Source organism: Stomoxys calcitrans, chromosome 1, assembly GCF_963082655.1.
Source record: "Stomoxys calcitrans chromosome 1, idStoCalc2.1, whole genome shotgun sequence".
Taxonomy (NCBI): Eukaryota; Metazoa; Arthropoda; class Insecta; order Diptera; family Muscidae; genus Stomoxys; species Stomoxys calcitrans.
In genome coordinates this window covers 252,060,722-252,086,858 of record NC_081552.1, presented here as the reverse complement: position 1 = coordinate 252,086,858, position 26,137 = coordinate 252,060,722, and the positions used below count along the sequence as shown (strand labels likewise).

At 39.1% G+C, this 26,137-nt stretch overlaps 1 protein-coding gene across 1 annotated transcript; it reads right to left on the bottom strand.

The window, feature by feature from the left end:
- LOC106090785 (uncharacterized) lies at positions 1-26,137 on the bottom strand. The gene is made up of 5 exons (XM_059361173.1): positions 24,883-26,137; positions 3,269-3,364; positions 2,864-3,196; positions 517-708; positions 1-213 (listed from the first exon to the last, which is right to left on the bottom strand). Exons 1-5 carry the CDS (start codon positions 26,122-26,124, stop codon positions 1-3), a joined length of 2,076 nt encoding a protein of 691 aa, XP_059217156.1. The 5' UTR covers positions 26,125-26,137.

Genomic DNA, 26,137 nt, shown 5'->3' with positions numbered 1-26,137 from the left:
TTACCTCATAAAACAGCCCAGAGTTACTTGTACACTAATGCTGAGTATGCCAACAACAGCTATAAATATCGCCACTTCCATGGTATTAAAACCCATTTTCAATTTTAAATAAACAAATATGCAAGAATACTGGCCAGCTTCGGGCAGGTAGGATAACAGCACCGTTACACATTGCATCAAAACGGTATGATCTGTGCCAACTTTACGCAAAGCCTAGGTAAGAAAGAGAGAGAGAGAATGAGAAAGAAATACACACAAATACCAAAAACCAAAAATTAATTTTAATAATGATTCATATGGGTATAATATAAAAGTAATTATACGTCAGCAGACGCATGGATAAATGGCAGTTATAAGATTTTAGATAAAATTATAACAAAAGCTTATTATTTATGAGTGTAAACAACAAATGTGTTTATTCTGCTATTTCTAGTTTACACACATTTTGTTCTTTGCAGGGACGTGGGGGGGAGGGGGGGGGTATAGAGCAAACTGCCCTATTATTTATTCACTTACAGCAAATGGATCTGCTTGTTCCCAGTTGATGGGCGCTCCCCATGATGAAGGTCTTACTTTGTCCGGCAGACTTTCGGGCACAGCAACTAATATGAAGAACACATCTAATACTGCAATTGCTGTAGCTAAGGCCACAACAAGTGTATCGCTATATCTCTCCATTAGTACAGCTCCCAGAGCGGGAGAGATAACCTGAAACGAAAAAAAGCAAATAAACAAAGAAAAATATATAAAGTGAACATTTATTGTGATTGACTTTTAACAATAGTGAAAGTTTAACACGTTTGGCCCTATTTTCATTTGTTCCTGCCTCCTTTGTTGAAATAGTAACAATAGGTCCGTCACTATAATTTCTATACTAATTCTTATACAAAAACTATTAGCGAAGAAAATAAATTTATATTTAAGGAATTTTTTTATGCAGGAGTGGCACTAAACATTCGGTTATGCTATAAAGGTATTCACACAAACTGTTAGTAAACTGTGTTACCATAGGTCAGTTAATACGCTTGCATGGTCTCTGCTTAGGCGAGTTTGACTAAATCAACTATTGGTATGCATATGCTTACAAAACACAGTTGCCAGAATTCAATCACTTTGCTATATATGAGCTATTGTGAATGAACAGCTGAATATAAATAGCAAAAGTTTACCACACACATACATATGTATATTTATTGCTTGGTGTTATCTTTTATCTTCAACAAGCATTGTAAAATAATAAACCGCAAAAGTATCACAGTGTTTTTTTATTCTCATTGCCTTTTACAGGACTCTAGAATTACAGATTACTAGAAAAATGTTCCAAGGTTATTCACCATTGCCAATTTAAGAGTTCTCTTTAAAACATGTCATTATGAGTGTACTCAAAAATATTAGCAAATTTGCACAAATTGTTACTTGAAGTCATTCACGTATTCAAAAATTTGTGCAAATTTGTAGAAATTGTTACTGGAAGTCATTCGCGTACTCGAAAATTTGAGCAAATTTGCACAATTTGTTACTGGAAGTTGTTTGCGAACTTTATTTGCCAGCAGAAGAGGGGGAGAGTGCGTGAGAACGAGCAAAATGTTGAGAGTTTGTAAATTTCTACTGAAGGGTTTGCCCCAGCAGAAATTTGAAGCATCTAACAGCTGTTTTTTGAAAACCATCTGTCTAATTTACATAAATAGCAAAAGAGAGTAAAGGATGTACTTACTCTCCTGTAAATTTTACTGGAAAAGAAGGCGAATAGACATATTATATTACACGTTGTCGGATATTGAATGGAGCAATATACGTTGATAGAGAATAAGGGTGCCGTATGAATCGATAACTATATATATTAATGTAAAATTTCAAACAAGTATTCCATTAAGTATCGGGAGATCTCTCTCATTCCGATATGTGCCGCCAGATTCTTGTCAACAATAAGGCACCTCCTTTTTTATAGGCGAGTTCGGACATATTTGTTGTTGTTGTTATTGTAGCAGCATAGGTCCTATGAGCCGGAACGATAGGATCGATCACCGCGAGAACGTTACGGCCATTGACAATTTTAAGGCGCCAATAACCCGCCTTATCATATTGGGTACCACAGGCACTCATCATTTAAGTAAGAGCCGATGTCGCCCGGCCTCTCGTTGAGACTCTCCACTCGATATCGCTGATTATCCGTGACTACAATTGCAGCTACTTTGTAACTCCCAGCTGAGCTTCTCGTGATGACGATGGTGTTCATCAAATCGTCACAAATCGGAGCTCAGAGTTTCAACCCGTGCAGAGCTGAGTGCCACCTCTTTGAAAAGATGTTTTATATTGCTGAATGGAAGGCGGAAAAAAAATTATCTCTATAAGGCATACTCTACTCAATTCGCCAATTATTTAAAACCAATTATCCTAACGGTCAACTCTTCAGGTTGGATATAAAAGTCTAACAGAATAGCACATAGGTCATAGGTCACCAACAGTGTCTGTACGATTTGGGCACTCTTTCGGCTCGAAATATCGACAAACTTCTATCCGAGTCCCAAAGATGTTTGCCCATCACTCCAAATGCAAAATTCCCTATCCTTTGTAGGCTGACGAGACTCAGTTTGTGTTCTATCGGAGAATTGCTGACTTGTGAACTCACTTATGTTGACTGCCTTGGAATTGGTCACTATCGGCTTGCCTGGAGCAAGGATGCATTTGCTAATTTCTCTGCTCTATAATCGCTTTCAGACTTGTATATAAACAACAGCCTCAGGTTCAGACTAAATCACTCCTAGATCTCCTAGACTTCCATAGTCCTTGTACTCTATTTCGCTACACAATTGTAAATTGGGCCTGGCCTTATTAATATTTCTAACTTAACCTAGGAACTTACCAAACTGGCGGCAAATGTTGCTGAGACTAAGCCATAGGCTTTTGAACGCTCCTCCACCGTTGTTACATCGGCCACATAGGCGAATACCACAGAAAATGTTACCGCGAATATGCCACTTATTGAGATCATTGCAAAAAACCACCAGGTATTTATTGTCATCAGAGGTATGGGAGCACACGTAAAGAATACTGTTATGAGTAGAAAAAACTTGCGACCCCATATATCTGACAGAGCACCAATTAGGGGTGCGCTTAGGAATGATAATATACCCTTAATGCCCATGACTAGACCGTTCATAAGGAATGTGTGCTCGGGAAACGTTTGATTTAAGACCTAAAAAAAGGTTGAAATGGTAGAAAAAAATAATAAAGAAAAATTCATTAAAACATCCCTTGACGAACTTACCGATATTACGGGCATCGTCAGTAGACCCCATGCAAAAAATTCTAAAAATATCACAACCATAGCATGGTGCACACTAGGCGCTCCTATTCCAGAACTCTGCAAAGAGAATGTATGTAAATAAAAAATTTTAATTAATTCTGTATATAAAACATCAATAATTATTATTAAGTTGAAAGGGCTTAAAGTCCTTTTCAAATACCACCATCATTATCCGCTATATTTATACTGGTTTAAGCTTAAACATTTCCCTGGATATATTCAAGTGGATCGACACAATGGAACTGGTCATCAAATATGCTAATCTTATTGTATTAGCTTTGCATATTGCAACATGATCCATTGCCTCTTTCATTCATTCATTTCTTGTTCTTTGCGCTTTATCATCATTGTATGTGACACTCTCCCATTGTATGGTGATACCTACTACATGGATACCAATGTCATGGTATGATGAGATAGGTAAGTAAAACCGAGAAACGGATAATGCTCTTAGCGCTAACAAAATTGAAAACATTTTCTTAAAAATGCAAAGTCAAAACAAAAAAAAACAGTTTTTTAAAATTTTTAATTATTTTTTTTAATTAAAAAAAGTTACAAAAATTAAAATATATGTTAAATAATCAAAAAAAAAATATATATAAGAATTAAAGCAAAAAATATGTTTAAAAATTAAAAAAAAAAAAACAAAAATTTAACAAAATTAAAATTAAATGCCAAAATTGATTAAAATTTTTTAAAAAATAAAGATTAAAAAAAATATTTTTTATAAAAAAACAAATTAATTTCACAAAAATCATAAAAAACAAACAAAAATTTTAAAAATATTTATATATAAATTAAAAAATCAAAATGTAAATGAATTACAAAAAATGTTGTAAAAATTAAAAAAATAAAAATAAACAAAAATATTTGAAAAAAATAAAGATATTTGTGAAAAAGACAATTTTTTCTAAAAAATACATTTTCCGGATTCTTTTTTATATAAAAAAATTATTCCAAAATCTTTTATTACGTAACTATAAACAAGTAAAAAGGCGTTAAGTTCGGCCGGGCCGTACATTGGATACCCACCACCTCGGGTGTAGCCTAACACAACTCGCTATCCCAAATTTCGGCGACATCGGACAATAAATGCGCCCTTTATGGGCCCATAAATCGAGAGATCGATATATATGGCAGCTTTATCCAAATCTGGGCAACCGATCTGGACAAAATTTAACAAGCACGCCCGGACCGATCTAGGGCAAATAAAACTATAATGTCAAGGGGCCTAACGCAACTCACTGTTCCAAATTTCAGCGAAATCGGATAACAAAGGTGGCTTTAACGGGCCTAAGACCTTAAATCGGCTGATCGGTATATATGGGGGCTATATCTAAATATAGTCGGATCTGAACCATATTTGGTCGGATGTGGCCCTTTATTGGAACATCGGTCTATATGGCAGCTATATCTAAATATAGTCCAATCAGAACCGGAAAGCCTAAAATAACCCACTGTTTCAAATTTCAGCGAAATCTGTTTAAAAATAATGCTTTTATGGGCGTCAGACCCTTTATTTGGAGATCGGTCTATATGGCAGCTATATTTAAATATTGTCCGATCTGAACCATATTCGGATCATATGTCGGGAGGTCTAAAACTACTCACTGTTAAAAATTTCAGCAAAATCGGATGAAAAATAAAGTTTTTATGGGTATTAGACCCTTTATCGGAAAATCGGTCTATATAGCAGATATATCTAAATATGGTCCGATTTGGCCCAGCGTGCATCAAAAAGACGTATCTGTGCTAAATTTCATTCAATATCTCAATTTTGAAGACTCTAGAGTGATTACAGCAGACGGACGGCCAGACGCACGGACATCGTCGTAGAATTTTACGACGATCCGAAATATATATACTTTATAGGGTCGGAAATTGATATTTCGATGTGTTGCAAACGGTATGACTACATGAATATGTAGTGCTTATTGACATTTGTCTTCAATCTTTGGGTGTAAAAGTGGGTGGGAAAAACATTAGCCAGAATTCCGATTCCACATACGAACGGTTCGGGCGAAATAAAAATTCTCTCTATAATGCATTTGCGGTCCGTTGGCCAATCAATTACAAACGGGTGTGAGTTCCTGGAATGTCTAGTAACCCTGACATATATCCTTACATCACGAATAAGAAGACGAATATCACACGAACACACACCATGAAAGTACCGATAGAACAGGGCCAAACAACCCAGATTGCGACGATGATGAAGGGAGGCAATAGACGTCATCGCTCTCCTCTGTACACGGTCCAGTAGCTCCAGGGATGATTTTGTAGCTCAAGCCAATACATGTGAGTTGTACTCCAGTAGCTCCAGGGATTATTTTGAAGCTCCAGCACATATATGTGAGTTCTATTCCATTTTTCGGTCTTATTAAGTAGTGTAGATGTTAAGAAGATCAGACGGAGTGAAGTAATTCTTACACCGTTTAAGGAAGCCTAAACACTTGAATGCTTCTTTCTACACTGCAAATACATGTTTAGCCCAACGGACATCTTTGGACTTTGTATTTTCATGCCCAGAACATCAAGAGCTTCTGAGAGATTACTGTCATCCGCAAATGAGTAGATCGGATTCGATGTCTGACCCAACAGATCGTTGATGAAAATAAGAAAAAGAGAAGGAGAAAGAACAGAGCCGTGGGGTACACCTGCGGTCAATTTGTGGTCATTGGATGAGAACCCATCTATAACGACTCGAATAGTGCGATCTCTGAGTAAGCTCGAAATAAATCGAACGAAGCCATTACCGACACCAAATGCGACAAGCTTTGATAGTAGTGCACCATGCCAGACCCTATCAAATGCCTTGGAGATATCCAGAGCCACAACCTTACTCTCACCAAACTGGTGGATTGAGCGACTCCAACGTTCCGACAGAAGTGCCATGAGGTCGCCCGTTGAGCGATTTCTGCGGAACCCATACTGTTGGTCGCTTAGAAGGCCATTAGACTCTAAATACCTCACAAGATGGTAATTAACCATGCTCTCCATGACCTTGAAGAGAGCGGAGCATATCGCAATTGGTCGATAATTCGCAGGGTTGTTTGCCTCACTTTTCTTGGGTATTGGCTGAACGTTCGCAACGTAACTATAACATATATTTTACAGCAACTGATATATATATATTACAGCAATTGAAATTTCCAAATATCCTATTTATAACGGATTTTGTTAACGTAATCCATTTCTAACAAAATCTTGTACAATATTTAAAGTATTGTGTTTTTTTCTTAGATTTATTGTATGTTTGTTAGTTCATTCTGTCTAGATGAAAAAAAAAAACGGCTGAATCCGGTATTTTCAAAAAATTTTAAACTTGAAACCATTTGAAAATTAGGTATTTCATTTTGTGCTACTCAAAAGGGCGAACCCTCTAAAGTTTAAGAACATTTTTCATAAAAGTCAAACAAATTTTCTACAACATTTGAATTCTCACAAAACCGAATCGCCGGCTTATTTCCCTACATCGCCAGGTTGCGGCTACTCTATTCCTTCCTTTATGCCTCTATTCTCAACGAAACTCACATGCAAAGTTTATGATTATAATCGTGTTTGTATATGGATAGATAGGCGCGGTGTTGGCTGCTGATGACGATGATGGGACTGGCCACAAAGCCCGATACTATATTAAAGGTCGGTCTTCTCCATACACCCACATAAAATGATCATATCACACCGCATCATAGCAGTCTCTCGGGTAGTCACACAAAAACAAAACGAAATTGTCTCTTTTTTTGGATTATTCTAAATATAGAACAGCATTCCCATTATTTCATACAAACATACCACAGGTCGGTCTACTGTTATTGGAGCATGAAACACATGGTATGCAGGAGGCCAAGGGAACAATCATTTAATATGATGGTGTGACGAGTCAGTCGAATGAGTGACGACTATTAGCATTATCATCACTGGGGCTTGAACTTGTGAAAAATAAATATAATTTAAATTATTTTGTCGGCATTCAATGCGAATACTGTAGGCATTTTCTAACACATTTGTGAGTGTGGAACTTTGTCGTTGAGAGGAAGGGGAGGATAACACAAAACGTGATTTGTGCTCATAAACAAAAGTGTTAAGTTTACCCAGTGAACTAACTATACAAACGAGTTCTCATCTCATGAATTATGAAAGGTCCCAGGGATGGTTTCGTACAAAGATTAAATACAAGTAAGAGTACTATGCTAAAATTCCTTTTATTTAAAAATTAATTTCCCATACTCATCATGAAACAACGAAAACTTCAAACTCAAGGAAATAACGAGATGTGGGAAAACATGTGAAAAACCACTACCAAGGATAACATTAAGAATAACGAGAAACCCCGTGAAAAATAGTAACCATAAATGAAAACTAGTTTAACTTCAACAATAGTCTGCGAAATTTGATATTTGTTATTTTCAAAAAAATTTAAAATCACAAAGCACGTGTGGGGTGACCAAACTATTTTTATACCCTCCACCATAGGATGGTGGGATACCTATTTCTTCATTCTGTTTGTAACACCTTGAAATATGTGTCTAAGACCCCATAAAGTAAATATTTTCTTGATCTTCATGGCATTTTAAGTCGATCTGGCCATGTCCGTCTGTCTGTCTGTCGAAAGCAATCCAACTTTCGAAAAAGTAAAGCTAGGCGCTTGAAATTTTACACAAATATTGGGTTGCCCAAAAAGTAATTGCGGATTTTTCATATAGGATTTTTCAGCTTGTGACTCTGTGATTGCATTCTTTCTTCTGTCAGTTATCAGCTGTTACTTTTAGCTTGCTTTAGAAAAAAAGTGTAAAAAAAGTATATTTGACTAAAGTTCATTCTAAGTTTTATTAAAAATGCATTTACTTTCTTTTAAAAAATCCGCAATTACTTTTTGGGCAACCCAATATATCAGATTATGAACGGATTTGAGCCATACACCATATGCACAGTTGTTGAAAGTGATACCAAAACACCAAGTGCGCCCTCTAGAGGCTCAAAAAGTCATTACCCAAGATCGGTTTATATGACAAAATGCAAATTTTGCCCATTAACATTCCACTAAGGACTGTGACAAATATGGTCCAAATCGGTTGATAAGCTGATATAGCTGCCGTATAAACCGATGGCGCAATTTTTACCCAATTTGCATGAAATTTTGAAGTTGGTATTTTTCTAAGACTTCTAACAGCCATGACATTCGCAAATTATTGGGCTTTTTAAAGTGATCTGCATGCTACAACAGGAGGAGGCATCTTCCTTCTTCTAATCCTGTGGTATCACAATGGACAAAAACGTCTAAGTGAGTCTGATGACAGACTGCCACTTAAACCTAACCTAACCTAACAGCCATGACAAGTATCGGTCACTAACGTGAAGTAGCTCATAAATATATTGAAAAAGTCATTCAAAGAACTTGACAAATGCGATCCTTGGTGGAGAGTATATAAGATTCGGGCCGGCCGAACTTAGCACGCTTTTACTTGTTGTATATTTAATTACTGTTCGCTATAAAGAAAACCCTCTTTTTCCAAGTATTTTCCTCATATAAGGCATTTTTTTTAAATTTTTGTTTGCAGATTTTTAGCATAGTTTTTTCATACACACACAAACTAAAAATCGTAAATAAAAATAGAAAATAAGTATTCAAAATTGAAACCAATACAGGGTGGAGTACCTCAGGGAAGTGATCTAGGTCCTATTTTATACCTTCTTTACACCAAGATATCCCAAAGCCCCCTGATGCAACAATTGCAACACTTGTCGATGACACTGCAATTCTTAGGACCACCAATACTGAAACTAAAGCTACAAATAAACTTCAAGCAGTTCTGTCAAATATTTTATTTTGGATAAACAAATGGAGAATGAATCTAAACGAAAATAAGTTGTTGTTGTAGCAGTGTGTTGTACACTGAGGCGGCAGACCTTGCCGATGGAGAACTCCATCGGGTCAATCCGGTACGTACAACTGGCTGCCATGGGATTGCGAAAACAAGTCAATCCACATACTGTTCACAAACAAGGAGCCTCGTTACTTACCATTCAATCTGAATGGTAAAGTAATACCACTCGCAAACACAGACAAATATTTGGGAATGACCCTAGACCCATGAAGAAAAAAAAAAAGGATATAAAAATAAAATTCTCAGAGTTGTTCTGGATGCTAGTAGACAATAGATTATCGATTCAAAATAAACTTCTTTTGTATAATCAAATGATGAAACCAATATGGACCTACGGAATACAGCTTTTGGGGTTGCGCTGCCAAGAATGAAGTAGAAAAGATCCAGAAAACTCAAAATTTAATACTTCGTACCATAACTAATGGTACTATGGAATACAGCTTTGGGGTTGCGCTGCCAAGAATGAAGTATTTAGAAAAGATGAAAAAAACTCAAAATTTAATACTTTGTACCATACGAAACACCGACCAACTCAGAGACTTAGGGGTGAAGACAATATCGAAAGAAATATCCATCTACGCCCTGAAACATGCGAACAAACTACAGAGTCACGTTAACTCTGACTTACACCATTAAACCACTATCCAGTTACCAGAAGACTCCAAAGAACTATACCAATGGATCTAGTCCCTTAAGAGGCCAAAAATCCGAGGAGAAACTATTGGGTTGCCCAAAAAGTAATTGTCGGTAATATAGTAGTAATATAGTCGGCGTTGACAAATTTTTTCAACGGCTTGTGACTCTGTAATTGCATTCTTCTGTTACTTTTAGCTTGCTTTAGAAAAAAAAAGTGCGCGAAATTTTGTTTACATTTGTTTGTTTGGCGTCAATTTTAATATGGAGCCCACATGTATTGAAAGAAATTCATTTAACAAACCGAATCAACGCTTGTGATATGCACCTTAAACGCAATGAATTCGATCCGTTTTTAAAACGAATCATAACTGGAGATGAAAAATGGATTGTTTACAATAACGTTAGTCGAAAACGATCATGGTCCAAGCATGGTGAACCAGCTCAAACCACTTCAAAGGCTGATATCCACCAAAAGAAGGTTATGCTGTCTATTTGGTGGGATTGGATGGGTGTGGTATATTTTGAGCTGCTTCCAAGGAACTAAACGATTAATTCGGATGTTTACTGTCAACAATTGGACAAATTGAATACAGCCATCAAGGAGAAGCGACCAGAATTGGTCAATCGTAAAGGTGTCATATTCCACCAGGACAACGCTAGACCGCACACATCTTTGGTCACTCGCCAAAAACTGAGTGAGCTTGGCTGGGAACTTTTGATGCATCCACCATATAGCCCTGACCTTGCACCATCAGGCTACCATTTATTTCGATATTTGCAGAACTCCTTAAATGGCAAAACTTTCGGCAATGATGAGGCTATAAAATCGCACTTGGTTCAGTTTTTTGCAGATAAAGGCCAGAAGTTCTATGAGCGTGGAATACTAAATTTGCCAGGAAGATGGCAAAAGGTTATTGAACAAAATGGCAATTATATAAAGGGTGATTTTTTTGAGGTTAGGATTTTCATGCATTAGTATTTGACAGATCACGTGGGATTTCAGACATGGTGTCAAAGAGAAAGATGCTCAGTATGCTTTGACATTTCATCATGAATAGACTTACTAACGAGCAACGCTTGCAAATCATTGAATTTTATTACCAAAATCAGTGTTCGGTTCGAAATGTGTTCAAATTTTGACAAATTTTGTTCAGCGATGAGGCTCATTTCTGGTTGAATGGCTACGTAAATAAGCAAAATTGCCGCATTTGGAGTGAAGAGCAACCAGAAGCCGTTCAAGAACTGCCCATGCATCCCGAAAAATGCACTGTTTGGTGTGGTTTGTACGCTGGTGGAATCATTGGACCGTATTTTTTCAAAGATGCTGTTGGACGCAACGTTACGGTGAATGAACACATTTCGAACCGAACACTGATTTTGGTAATAAAATTCAATGATTTGCAAGCGTTGCTCGTTAGTAAGTCTATTCATGATGAAATGTCAAAGCATACTGAGCATCTTTCTCTTTGACACCATGTCTGAAATCCCACGTGATCTGTCAAATACTAATGCATGAAAATCCTAACCTCAAAAAAATCACCCTTTATTTGATTAAAGTTCATTCTAAGTTTTAAAAAATGCATTTACTTTCTTTTAAAAAATCCGCAATTACTTTTTAGGCAACCCAATAGGATGTAGTTACTGAACTCTTTCCACAATATGAATTCGAACTAGGCTAAATTTTCTAGTTTATATTATATATCTATACGTTATTTTAAATCTACTAGATGAGTGTAACTCAGTCGTAATAAAAATTATTTAAAAAACAAGTTATGGTCCGATTCGGACCATAAATGAATGCTGAACATTGTAGAAGTCATTGTGTAATATTACAGTTCATTCGGATAAGAATTGCGTCGTGTAGGGGCTCAAGAAGCAAAATCGGGAGATCGGCTTATATGAGAGCTGTATCAAGCTATTGATCGATTCGGACCGTATTAGACACGTATGTTGAAGGTCATGTGCCGTTGTACAAAATTTCTGCAAAATCGGATGAGAATTGCGCCCTCTAGAGGCTCAAGAAGTCAAGATTCCAGATTGGTTTATATGACAGCTATACCAGATTATGAACCGATTTCTATCATACTAAACACAGTTGTTGGAAGTGACACCAAAGCACTACGTGCAAAATCTGACGAGAATTGCGCTCTCTAGAGGCTCCAGAAGTCAAGACCCAAGATCGGTATATATGACAGCTATATTAAAACATATCGATATCATAGGTCGGTCACCGGAAGTAGTAACTGCAGCCTTTGAAAGAATCGAAAGAGAGTCAGTGAAAATGGGTATGGCGGTAAATGGAGATAAGACGAAATGGATGGTCTCCACTCCCAAAAAGCCTTGTACAACCGAGCAGATAAAGAACATGGAGAAAGTTGGGAACCACAACTTTGAGATAGTCAGTAACTTTATCTACCTCGGCACCGCCGTAACCGAAACGAATGACACCAGTTTTGAGATTAAGCGAAGAATAATACTGGCAAACTGATGCTACTTTGGACTAAGTAAGCAGTTTAGAAACAAGGCCACCTCTCGACAGACGAAGACTACACTTTACAAGACACTGATACTACCCGTGCTGTTATATGGTTCTGAAGCATGGGTACTTGTGAATGCAAATGAGGCAGTGCTTGGAGTATTTGAGAGAAAGATTCTTCGTAAAATATATGGACCAGTTAGCGTTAACGGAGAATATAGGCGACGTATGAACCACGAGCTATATGAGCTGTATGACGACGATAGCATAGTTACACGCATCGAAATACAACGGCTGCGTTGGCTAGGTCATGTTGTCAGAATGGATGAAGAAGCTCCAGCAATGAAGTCTTTTGAAGGCAAACACGGTGGTACACGCAAACCGGGAAGACCAAAAGCCCGATGGAAAGATCAAGTTGTGGGAGACACCTCGAAACTTGGTGTCAGAGATTTTAGAATGAGCGCAGAAGATCGAGACGCTTGGAACGCTATTCTACGTTCGGCTAGTGGAAGAAATATTCTGTCATAGCCAATTAAAGTAAAGTAATATTAAAACATGGACCGATTTGGCCCATTTACAATCCCACACGACCTACACTAATAAAAAATACTTTACTTAAAAATTCTCAAGATTCAAAATTTTTTAGCGTTATATTAAATTTTCTTGTTATATTATTATTATTTAATATAAAATAAGTTAACATTAAAAATTTCTTTAATAGTTTTTTTTGGCTAGAATTAAAGCTAACCCAAGCTACAGCTATAACTGAAATGTCATTTAAATAATTACAACATTTAGTCGCTTCGTGGGGCTGGCTCTAATAATTCCATATGCATGCCATGTAATTCAAGGGAAAACAACAAATGACTAAGAGAGAAGGTGTTATCAGAAAATGCCAAACATTTATATAATTTCTTTATATGACTGCAGGTGAAGTGGTGCATATGGAATATTTTGGGCTATGCAAATTCGCCGTTGTTGCCATTTGTGTTGGATACAATTCAAATGTGGAATTTTCTTTGGAAAACAGACATACAGAAACTAGTGGGGAAAAGTTCTTTATGTTCTTGAGGCGTCGCAATGCCTATAATTTGCCTAATAAGGCAATAAGTAAACAGGAGATGGAGCAAATGGATACAAGGTTGTTGTTTGTAAAACTAGAAATACTCGGCAACTAATAATGATGATAATAATAACAATAATATTTAGTAACATTTTGCCTCAAATTGTACTCTAATGGTGTATTTGAGTTGGTGCTACATGCAGGTGCCACATAAATTGAAATCTTTGACCTTATCATTTTGGGAAATGTCCAAAAACAGGGGTCGCTTTAACATTATTTGGTTAGTTCTGTCTGTTGGAACATAACATCCACAAAGTCTGTTACAACATGTAGTATGGCTTAAATGCAGTAACATTTAACGTAATGTGACCCTGTTATGTCACATCTTCTATTAATCACTTAAAAAACCATAAAATCACAATTTGCCTTGCACAAATTAATACGAAGGTCAATACTATTAACCCAAGGAGCCAGTGATTTACAACAATGCACTACAATGGAGAAGTGTTCTTAGTTCTCAAGAAAATGTGATTGTCACACACATAGAAATGCATTGATTGTAGTAAACGACAAATGAGACATGGTGCCATATAACAAAAATAAAAAAAAAATAAAAAAAAAAAAAAAAAGAAAACAATCGTTTTATTACAGCTCGTCATAGAAAATCAAATAATTTTCAGCATTTATTCTTTTCCTTTACCATAGCGCAGAGGTTAGCATGTCTGCCTATGACGCTGAAAGCCTCAGTTCAAATCTTGGCGAGAACATCAAGGAGAAAAAAAAGGTGGTCAGGTAGGCGGTGGTTTTCCCCTTCTAATGCTGGCGACATTTGTAAGGTAGTGTACTAAACTCCACCCCAAAGAGGTTTCGCACTGCGGCACGCCGTTCGGACTCGGCTATAAAGAGGAGGTCCCTGGAACTGGAATCGGACAGCACTCATTGATATGTGAGAAGTTTGCCCCTGTTCCTAAGTGGAATGTTCATGGGCAAATTTGCATTTTACATTACAATCGGGACATACATCTTGCACGTCGGCATCAATCCTTGCTCTGTAGGAGTTGAGGCGGCTGCATCTGCCGGAACGTAATTGAGCCAGAACTACTCTGGTTTGCCGGGGCAGGTCAATTTCATCAGGTGCAATGGGAGGCGGTCGTTCTCCAAGGACTACGTTCACCCGGTAGCCATTTACCGCATCGGCATGAATGTTGTCTAGACCTGCTTGATATGCCGCTTGATCTAGAGGTTCTCTTTTGTAGCGCTGAACCTCACGCTCTAGTCATGTAGGTCTACCTTAAGGCTTCTGGGCGTTGGATATCTATTCACAAGATGATGATTTGGATGTTCTCTGCGATAACAGCCCAAAAGGTATTGCTTGGACAGCATGTAGTTATGTCTTCGCACTGGTAGGATCTTTGTCACCACATGAGAACTGAGGAGACAGCCCGTCACAATTCGTAGAGCGGCATTCTGACAGATCTGAATATTATTCCACTGCGTGTCACAAAGTTGACGAGATCACACTGGCGCTGCATAACTTACCACAGACCGGCCAATTGCTTTGTACGTGGTCAACAAGGCTTCTTTTTCTGCACCCCATGTGCTGCCAGCAAGTAGCTTGAGGACCTTGTTTCTGCCTTTGACTTTATCGCAAATTGCTGTGTCATGTGGGCAGAATGTGTAAAAGCTGTCAAATGTAACGCCAAGTATTTTGAGACACTTGATGATCGGAATCATTTCTCTATCGACCATCACAGTCAGCTCAGTATTCACCTCACGCGTATTTGTAGTGCACAATGTGGCTGAAGATTTGGTGGCAGATATTTTCAGATTTCTTGCAGCGAAATATGAGGCAAGTTCGTTGAGGTAGACGTTCAACCTATCGCAGATGTCAACAATGGGTGGGGGGCCTGATGCCATGATCATACAATCGTCCGCATATGAAACGATCTCTATGGCGTCTGGAGGGGGTGAAAAGGAGGATAAACTGTGCCGGAGATATCACCCCACCTTGGGGAACTCCCTGTTTCATTCTACGGTGCTTCGACTTCTTATCCTTAAATTCCACAAATTACTGGCGACCACACAGATAATTCGCGACCCAGCGTTTCAGGCCTGGCTGGAGAGACGGCTGACCGTGTCGATTGCCTTCGATAGGTCTAGTGCCACAAGGACCGTCCTATCACATGCTCTGGGCTGATTGATGCCAAGGCAAATGTGTGCGGTGATGGTATGCAAAGCTGTTGTTGTGCTATGCAGTCTTCGAAATCCATGTTGATGCTCGGCGAATGAAAATTCTCCTACGAGGCTGGGGAGGAATAATGCCTCAAACGTCTTTGCTACTGGTGAGAGGAGGGAGATCGGTCTGTACGACTCCCCCAAACTCGGGCCCTTTCCAGGCTTCAGAAAAGGGATCACTCTGCCCATTTATACATTTTCCTTGAGCTCAAACCAATTGTCGAAGCACTTACCCCACTCCGATTGAGACACCTTCAAAACATGGTTATTGAACGCATTTTCTGGCGACGAAAATCATTGATCATACATTTTCATCTTAATGTGCGGGAATAAAAAGAAGTCATTGGGTGCCAAGTCAAGGCTGTACTGCGGATGACCCATAAATTCAACGTATTTACCGGTCAAAAAGACGCTGATTTGAGCCGATGTGTGAGAGCTCGCACTGTCACGGTGAACAATGATTCGGATTCTCTTCTTAGTTTTTCGAATTTCTCCCAAAACTTCAGGCACGTAAATTGTGATGTACCACTTAGAATTGATCTCCTACGTTGCTCAAGCGTAATAGTCGCCCCATGACCAGTTTTGCCGAAGAAATAGGCGACCATTTGCTTCGAACTGCTTCTTCCATGAACAACTTTTGTTGGATTTGACCATGAACATTAGAAAAAAAAAATTTCAGCGGTTTTTATCCCCTTCTAAAGCTGGCAACATTTGTTAGGTACTAGGTCATGGAAAAACTTCTTCCCAAAGAGGTATCGCCCTGCGGCACGTCGATCGAACTCTGCTATAAAAATGAGCTTAAACTTGAATCGGATAACACTCAATGATATTTGAGAAGTTTGCCCCTGTTCCTTTGTGGAATATTCATGGGTAAATTTGGATTTTGTGTTCATGCATTGTTCATGGTGGAAGAAATGCCCAAGGATGCCTCTATATCATGTCACATGGCGATGTTGTATTACAAGTTCACGAATGGCACCACTATTCTATGGTTAAAGTGGTGTTTTTGGATGACCTTCAGGGAATTCGTTTCCAGTTGTCCAGTTTTTGTTAAAATAATTTTTTTAAATCACCGAAAACAACACAAATTATGGTGGCACGTTAAGATGTTCTGAGTAGGACTTCTTCTTCTCTTTTTCTTCTTTAATTGGCTATGACAGAACATTTGTTCCACTAGCCGAACGTAGAATAGCGTTCCAAGCGCCTCGATCTTCTGCGCTCATTCTATAATCTCTGACATCAAGTTTCAAAGTGTCTCCCACCACTTGATTTTTCCATCGTCTCCCAAGTTTCAAAGCGTCTCCCACCTCTCGTCAAGTTTCAAAGTGTCTCCCACCAATTGATTTTTCCATCGTCTCCCACCACTTGATTTTTCCATCTTCATTCATACTGACAACATGACCTAGCTAACGCAGTCGTTGTATTTTGATGCGTGTAACTATGCTATCGTCATCGTACAGCTAATACAGCTCGTGGTTCATACGACGTCTATATTCTCCATTAACGTAAACCGGTCCATATATTTTACGAAGAATCTTACTCTCAAATACTCCAAGCACTGCCTCATCTGCTTTTACAAGTACCCATGCTTCAGAGCCATATAACAGCACGGGTAGTATCAGTGAGTACAATTATGTTGGAAAAAGTCAAACTTAATGTCAGATTGCATCTGGCAACATTTGGTGTTGCTTAGGCCAGCAACTTACAAAGCAGCCCTCGTATTGTGCTGATACTTTGCACACATCTCCTTTTGTCCATAGGCAAGTTAAGTTAGAAGATGGGCTACATCGGATTATATCTTAATATAGCCCCCATATAACCCGACCCGATCCAGATACATGGTCCCAAGCTCATAAATGCCGTAAATATTACCCGGTTTTTTTGAAATTCGGCACTTAGAGTTTTGTGGGATCAACATTCGTGCAGAATATTGTTCAGATTGGTCAATATTTGGATTTAGCTGCCATATATACCTATTTCCCGATTTTATCTCGGGCCCATAAATGGCACATTGACTAATATTAATTACCCAAACTTGGCATAGTGGAGTTGTTTTGTTACCCTCAATATCCAAATAGAGAACACATCGGACAATATCTTGATATAGCTGCCATATAGAGCGATCTCTATATTTAAGGCCTAAGTCTCATAGAAGCCGCATTGATTACCCGATTTCGTTGAAATTTGGCACAGTGCGTTGTGTTAGTACCCTCGACCTTTGTATTGAATGCGGTTCAGATCGGATAATATTCCCAAGGTCTAAGGCGCAGTTATTACCCCATTTCGCTGAAATTTGCCAAACCGATTTTGTTCAAAATCAATAGCGTTCGTCCTTGGACCAGAAAACTGACTTGTGGTGCAAAATTTCATGAAAATCGGATAACAAATGCGATCTGTACCTTGATTACAAGAATACATAGACAGACAGACGCACATAGCTAAATCGAATCAGGAAGTGATTCTAAGCTGATCGTTACACTTATCAATGGGTCTAGCTCTTCTCCTTGTTTGCATTGCAAACAAATGCACAACAGTTTACCCTGTACCACAGTTGTGGTGTAGGGTAAACAAATTAAACCCTCCACCATTGGAGGGGCGTATATTAATTTCGTCATTCCATTTATAACATATCGAAATATTGACCTGAGACCCAACAAAGTATAGATATTCTTGATAGTCTTGATATTCTAAGTCAATTTAAGCCTATCCATCTATCAGTCTGTAGAAGGCACGCTATTTTCTTAGAAGAAAAGCTGGACGCTTGAAATGTTTCATAAATAGTTCCTATTAATATGGGTCGGTTGGGATTGTAAATGGGTAATATCGGTCTATATTTTGATATAGCTGCCACTTAAACCCATGTCGGATCTTGACTTCTTGATCCTCTAGAGGATGAAATCCTTATCCGATTTTGCTGAAATTTTGCATGAGCTGTTTTGTTTTGACTTCCAAAAACTCTGGTTCATATCGGTTTGGAAAATCCGATCTTGGATCTTGACTTCTTGACCCTCTAGTCTAGAGGGCGCAATTATTATACGATTTGGCTGAAGATTTGTACAACGACTTCTCCTACAAAATACGTGCTAAGTATTGTCTAAATCGTTTCATAACCTTATATAACTGCTATATAAACCGTCCATGGATCTTGACTTCTTGGCCCTCTTGAGGGCGCAATTATCATCTGATTTGGCTAAAGATTTGTACAACAACTTCTCATATGACCTACAACATACGTGCTAAGTATTGTCTAAATCGGTCCATAACCTTATATAGCTGCTATATAAACCGATCTTGGATCTTGACTTCTTGACTCTCTAGAGGGCGCAATTATTAGCCGATTTGGCTAAAGATTTGTACAACAACTTCCCCTATGACCTACAACATACGTGCTAAGTATTGTCTAAATCGGTCCATAACCTAATATAGCTGCCATATTAACCGATCTCTGATCTTGACTTTTTGAGCCTCTACAGCGAGAAATTCTTATCCGATCTGGCTGAAATTTAGCACAAGGTGTTCTGTTTTGACTTCCAACAACTGTGCCAAGTATAGTCTAAATCGGTTCATGACCTAGTATAGCTGGCATACAAACCGATCTTAAGATTTGAATACTTGAGCCTCTAGAAGGCGCCGATTCGAAATATGTCCGGTTTGCACATCTTTTGGGTGTGGGATTTCGCTCCAACAATCTCTGAGAACTGGAGTTTTTGAAAATTAAAAAAATTAAACGGTTTGTGCTTAATTTTCTCCAGTCTCTATTCAAAGAAAACATAATAAATACAAAAAGTAATTTTTTTCCCTAACCACCACTTAAATGATATGGTAAACCATGGTATTTGATATGGTATGGACATATAATGTCCAATTTAGATTTCCTTTCAATTTTACTGACTCTCATTTTGTCTTATTCCGCACATCTTCATTGTTGAGATAAAATGAAATCACATCAACGTATACGCAATATGACCATGCATAATTAATGTAACGCATACACACTAATGATCTATTACTACGTGATATGTATATGTATGTATGTATGTGTGTATGTATATGAAAAGACATTTTAATACCCAAGAGTGGTGTTAATACCAAATAAAGAGCGCAATTATATTAGAGGTTATAGTATTGCTGTGTATTTTTGTAATAGTGAAAAAAAGTTGCATTACTTGTCAATTAGAAGAGCAATGACCGTTCATTCTATCAACCAAACCGCACATTTCCTTCACCTTCACAAGTCCTTTTTTGGTCTAAATAAAGTACAAAAACACACAATGTATACGCAACAGCACTAGAATAAACATACGCACATACATAATTAACGAAACGTATACGCACTTATAAGTTATTACTACGTAATTTGTACCCAACAACAACAGCAGCAACAGAAAAAGGTGTAGTTTCTTACACAAAATTCAAGCAGTGTTGCCAAAGAGGCAACCAAAAAATTTCTCAAACTTGTGGGTTAATTAAGTTCAGTTAGAAATTCAAGAATGTGAGAGTCAAATTGTTGGCTCTACACATTATGAGGATAAACGTTGCAATTTTCGCATATTTCGCACTTTTGTCAACAAACAAATCTGCCAGTTTGTGTTTGCTTTAATGAGGTAAAATGACACAACGTATAAGCAATGCAAACATTCATTATTAATATGACGTATACGCACTAATAACCCATAAGCACGTAATGTTTACGCAATACAACCACGAACATGAGAATGACACTAATTTAAATAATTTTTGTAAAGTATTGACTGAATGTCATAGGAAAGGAATTGAACAACTCTTAAGGAGCGTTATGCAAAGTGTTTTTCTGTTATACAGCAGAATAGCAGTGAATTTTCGTAAATTAAAAATTTGGAGATATTTCAAAATAAACCAAAAAAATATTTTTATGAACAATTTTGGCTCGAATCCGAATCCGGAGACAAAAATTGGGCTCGACTCCGATTCCAAACCGAGTACCGTCCACATCGGTTTATGTTTGGATATAGCTGCTATATTCCCTAAACTCATGATTTAGGGTCATAGCCCCTTAAAAGTCGCATTTGCTATTGCAAAATGCAAATTTGTCCATGAATATTCCATTGGGGTACTGGGGCAAACTTCTCACATATCAATGAGTGCTGTTCGATTCAGCGACACCTCTTTAGGGCGAAGTTTTTACATGGCAAAGTACCTCACAAATGTCGCCAGCATAAGGAGGGGATAACCACCGCTGATGTTCCCGCTAGGATTCGAACCCAGCCGTTCAGCGCCATATGCGGACATGCTAGCCTCTGCGCTATGGTGGCCTCCAGCATTTTTTAATCGATTTCGTTGAAATTTGGTACAATGAGTTGTATTGGATACCAGCAAAGCGTTGCAGATTGGCCGTATTTGAATATCTTCAATTTCCCGATTTACAGGTTTCAACCCATATAAGGCTCAATGATAAGGGACCTCCTTTTTATAGCCGAGTCCGAACGGCGTGCCGCAGTGCGACACCTCTTTGGAGAGAAGTTTTACATGGCATAGTACCTCACAAATGTTACCAGCATTAGGAGGGGAAAACCACCGCTGAAAATTATTCCTGATGATCTCGCCAGGATTCGAACACAGGCGTTCAGCGTCATAGGCGGACATGCTAACCTCTGCGCTACGGTAGCCTCATTGAGCTTAAACTTGAATCGGACTGCACTCATTGATATGTGAGAAGTTTGCCCCTGTTCCTTAGTGGAATGTTTATGGGCAAAATTTCCATTTGCATTTGCAACCCATATAAGGCTCATTTATTAAGTTTTGTTCGTCCCTTAGACATCCATGCCGATCCATGAGTTCATAAGTGGTGCATTTTTTTTTTTGAAAGCTTAATGCGTGTAGAAGCTGGGATATTAGAAACTTAGGAAAGTGTAATACATTTTTCGACGAACATACCCTCAGTATACTTTTCAGAAAACTCAATGCGGGTAAAACCAGACTTATAGACTGACGGATAGTTTTGTGGCAGTTGGCCACACCTAAACGGTTTCGTCCATTGTGATACCACAAGTACACGAATGTCGTGTTTAACGCAGATACCTGCTATCACGGTCCAAAACTGCGAGGCCCAAGTCCCAGGGGTGAATAAAATGCGCCTACCAACGCCCCCACCTGTGGTAACCCACACATGAGTACCAATTTGATCCCACGTATTTGGACGTGTTCACCTCCTTGGCTAGGAGCGGAGCACTACCTAAAACTCTTTCCGATATATGAATTACGGGATCCGGTTGAAAACTTATGCTCTACCCGCAATTTGGGTACAAACCACAGCCACCACGTTGCTCCCTACTGGGGCCTCACCATTGCCAAGCTAGAACCGATGTTCCAGGGCCTCCTGACACCCGTGGTACCAGATTAAAGTCTCCGGTCAGACTTCGTAGCCTTGAAAGACTACTGCCAGTTGAACCCCAAACAGTTCCGGAATGGTCACCTGGAAGAAATGAATCGCCCTAAGCCGATCATAAGCCAGCATATAAAAGTATGCACTAAAACAACATACAACAGGACGATATACACAAACAGGACACGGCAGCCTTCACGGGCTACGCCACACATATCTGCTTAAGCATGGGACTCGCAATCAACCTCACGGATGACTGAACCCAACCACTAAAGCTACGGGAACCAACGCCGCTGCATCAACATGGGCAAGGCAGGTCGGTCGCGCCAGTGCAGCAACACCTCGTTATGGATAACTAGCGTGTATTCATCCCTACACTAAGTCTTGTCCGTTTCCTAAGAAATACTTCCCCGGAAAAGGTGGATAGCCTTACAACAGTCATCTCGTCTACTGAAATTCCATACCACCTCGCTAATCCCCATCGCGCCTAAATCTTTAATGTCTGCATAGTACGGACATTCCGTCAGTGCATGCCTACAGTTCTCAGATCTCCCACAGTCGTACAGATTAGTCGCGGACTAATTCCTCTGATGCAAAAATGCATTAAAGGGACCATGTCCCGTCAGTATGAAGCCCAGACTTAAGCCAAAGCCAAAGACCGGGCGGTCTCGTACGAACGTCACGTCACGAATAAATTCGTAGATAACCCGACCATTGTCACTGTTCGTCCATCTAGTTTTCCACCTATCATCAAGACGCTCCAAAAGGAGTGCCTTGAGCCGCCTAACATCCCCATCTGCAATCTCAGAAGCACTAACGCACTTTTTCCCACTATACAGAACGGCCATGGAACTCACGAGTAAATCAAACGACGGCGCTTCAAGCAATACCTGTAGTGCATCTGTCGAAACAGTTCTAAACACAGCCAAGCAAGCCAGCATTGCCACCCTCTGACAAGAGAGGATGCCTTCTAGTTCCTACCGTTGAACCATCCAAAAGCCCACCATTTTGCGAATGTTCACATCCGCTAAATCAGACAAGTTCTCATAGAAATGAGAACCTAAAGTGGAACTCCTTCCGACTGCCAGTGCGGGACACACGTCCTCACAGCTTCGGCAAAAATCGTTACTGACATCCTTCAGTCTGTCAGCATGTTATCCGATCAGACAGTGACCTGTCATTACGAACAAAATGACGGACACGTCTGTTCAAGCCAGCACCGGCAAAGCGGTAGACATCTTTAAGTCTAGATTAGGCCACATAATTTTGAAATGCTTACATTGTAATTTATGTACCAAATTTCTGCCAAGTCAGACAAATATCGTAACTTCTACGGGCCGTAGAAGGCTATTCGAGAGCTATATCAGGTCATAGACCGCTTTTGGCCGCAAGGCTGTTGGGAAAGAAGACGGCATGCAAAATTTCAGCCAAATCGAATAGTTTGGCTATGTTGAAAAGAGGGCGCCCTATGGTATGCAAAATTTCAGCCAAATCGAAAAGTTAGGCTAGGTTGAAAAGAGGGCGCCCTATGGCACTATGACATACACCAAAGCCAGTAATCGGCTTGTTGTATGCCCCAATAATACTAAAATGTAACGTCAAAAAAGAATATCTAAGACAGGAATTCTGTGCTATTAACAAGATCCCTAATTATTGGGTTGCCCAAAAAGTAATTTTACAAAAGAAAGTAAATGCATTTTTAATAAAACTTAGAATGAACTTTAATCAAATATACTTTTTTACACGTTTTTTCTAAAGCAAGCTAAAAGTAACAGCTGATAACTGACAGAAGAAAGAATGCAATTACAGTCACAAGCTGTGAAAAAATTTGTCAACGCCGACTATATGAAAAATCCGCAATTACTTTTTGGGCAACCCAATATTTTCCGCCCCTAAGTTGGTTCATTTCTGATATTGTGTGTCTCCTAAGTCTGTTAACCGCGAAAGCCGGGAAATACTCCAACGTCTCATCATCTTCCCCACATGCCCAACACATGCTATCACATGCCAAATCGAATAACAATTGCGGCTTACAGGTGCTCAAGATGTCAAATCGGGAGATGGGTTTATATGGCAGTTATATCAGGTTATACACCGATATGGACCATACTTGGCACGTTTATTGGAATTCATAATGAACTATGTGCAACATTTCAGCCAAACTGGATTACTATTGAGGCTTCTCGGGTTTCAAGGAGTCAAACCGATGGACCACTTTATAGAGGGGCTATATCCAAACCTGAACCGATGTGGACAATTTGCAATCTCAATAAGAAGTATGAAGAAGTGAACTGAAAAAAGTTGACCGTAAATTTAAAATCTTTCATTATTCGTAAGATTTAAGCAACGAAAACGAACCAAAGAACCAACACTTTAAAATAAAGGTTATATCTATTTACTAAGGGACATGACCATGCGCTTCAAATTTTGATCGGTGATTGATTTTTATTGTACTTGAAACGCAAATTTGCCCATGAACATTCCATTAAGGAACTGGGGGTACTTCAGAGGTATTATTTTCTGAAAAATTCTATTTTTAAACTTAGCATCTTAACCTCTATGAAGGCTATTTTGCGTCTTTTACTATGGTACACTTTTGCCTTATCCCAAAGTCAATTTCCAAACTTTCAACAATATTTTGACCTTCACTTTAGATTTTTGTCTTGTGTAACCTACCATTTAAAATAAAAATTCAATAATATAAAGGAAAATAGTTTTCACCAAAGGGAATATTTCCTTAAAAAGTTGGAAAATTGATCATCTTTAAATTAAGTTAGCTAATCTTTTTTTTTCAGTGTGTGCAAAATTTCATTGCATACTTTGAGGTGTAACAAGGTGTGAATGCCCCCATTCTATGGAGGATGGCACTATTATTACAAATATCGACACTACAATAGTAAACTTTGATATAATCACCTGAAAACGAACACATATCCAACTCAAGGAGCTCCATATGCGACTTTTTGGTTCTACAATCGATAGTGTGGTATTGGCCGTGTGCACTGAATGCTGTGAAATGACGGAACGATGCGAAGCTGCTGATAACGAACGCTGATGATTGCGACGATTACCGCCACTGGTAGTGGGCAAATCTAATGAGGTGGAACCACGTATGGGTACACTCTCCTGCAGAGCTGCACTAGGATGGGTTAGAAGCATGGTGGGTATATTCAATACCGTTGAGTTAACTCTACGATGAGTGGCAGGATGATGATTGCTGGAGGACGTTTGTGCTTGAGACGTGGAGGTGGAGGCGGAGGGGTGTGCAACTCCAGAACTGCCATGACCCACACTTCCTCGGCCAGTGGAACGGTTTGCTCCCAGATTGGGACTTATTGAGGGGGTATTCGCGGTATTGTCTAAATCAATTTCGGTTGTTGTTGTGGCCAAGGAACCTGAGATATTATCATCGGCAGCATTGGCAGCTATATGGCCTAGGTAAGCGGGTAAATTTTGATGATGATGATTTTGGGGAGGCGCTTTATGGGTGCTACTGCCACTACCGCTTCCTCTACTGCCCCCACTGCTGCTGTTGTGACTAAAACGATTTAGTGCTGCTGCCGCCGAGACATCGGCTACATCGGCTGTGGTGGGTGTGGAAGAAAAGGTATATGAGTCACAAGAGGCATCCGATAGATCTTCATTGGATATATCATCTTGTATGGAGGCACAAAATGCTGCATTACTGCATTGAGGCATTTCAGTTGTGGTGTCATTGCTGTTGCTGTTAATGATGACATCAATGTCTTCCCCCGCCGCCCCCATTGTTGTTGGCCTTTCATTTTGTATTATGGCCGTGGTGGTGGTTGTTAGACATTTTTTCCTTACCGAACTCCCTGTTGTTGTTGTTGTATGTCTATTGGGTGTTTTGGCTTCATTTGTGGGAGTACTTAACCCATCAGTTTTATTGTCAGATATTTCATCGTCTTCCTCGTCGGAATCGAGGTCTTCTTTGAAGTCTCCTCTTTTGCTAGTGTTCACACTGCCTCGATGTTCAATGTCTTGGTCAACTTCTTCATCGTCGGGCTCATCGATTTCGAAACTGGTATCATTGTCACCGGCATGGTCTATGACATGGTGGTTATGGTGTTGGGCCTTTTCTAAGTCTTCTTGGGAGGCAAGCGATGGCGATATTAAATTACGACTACCACGTATCATGACGTTGTAGTGT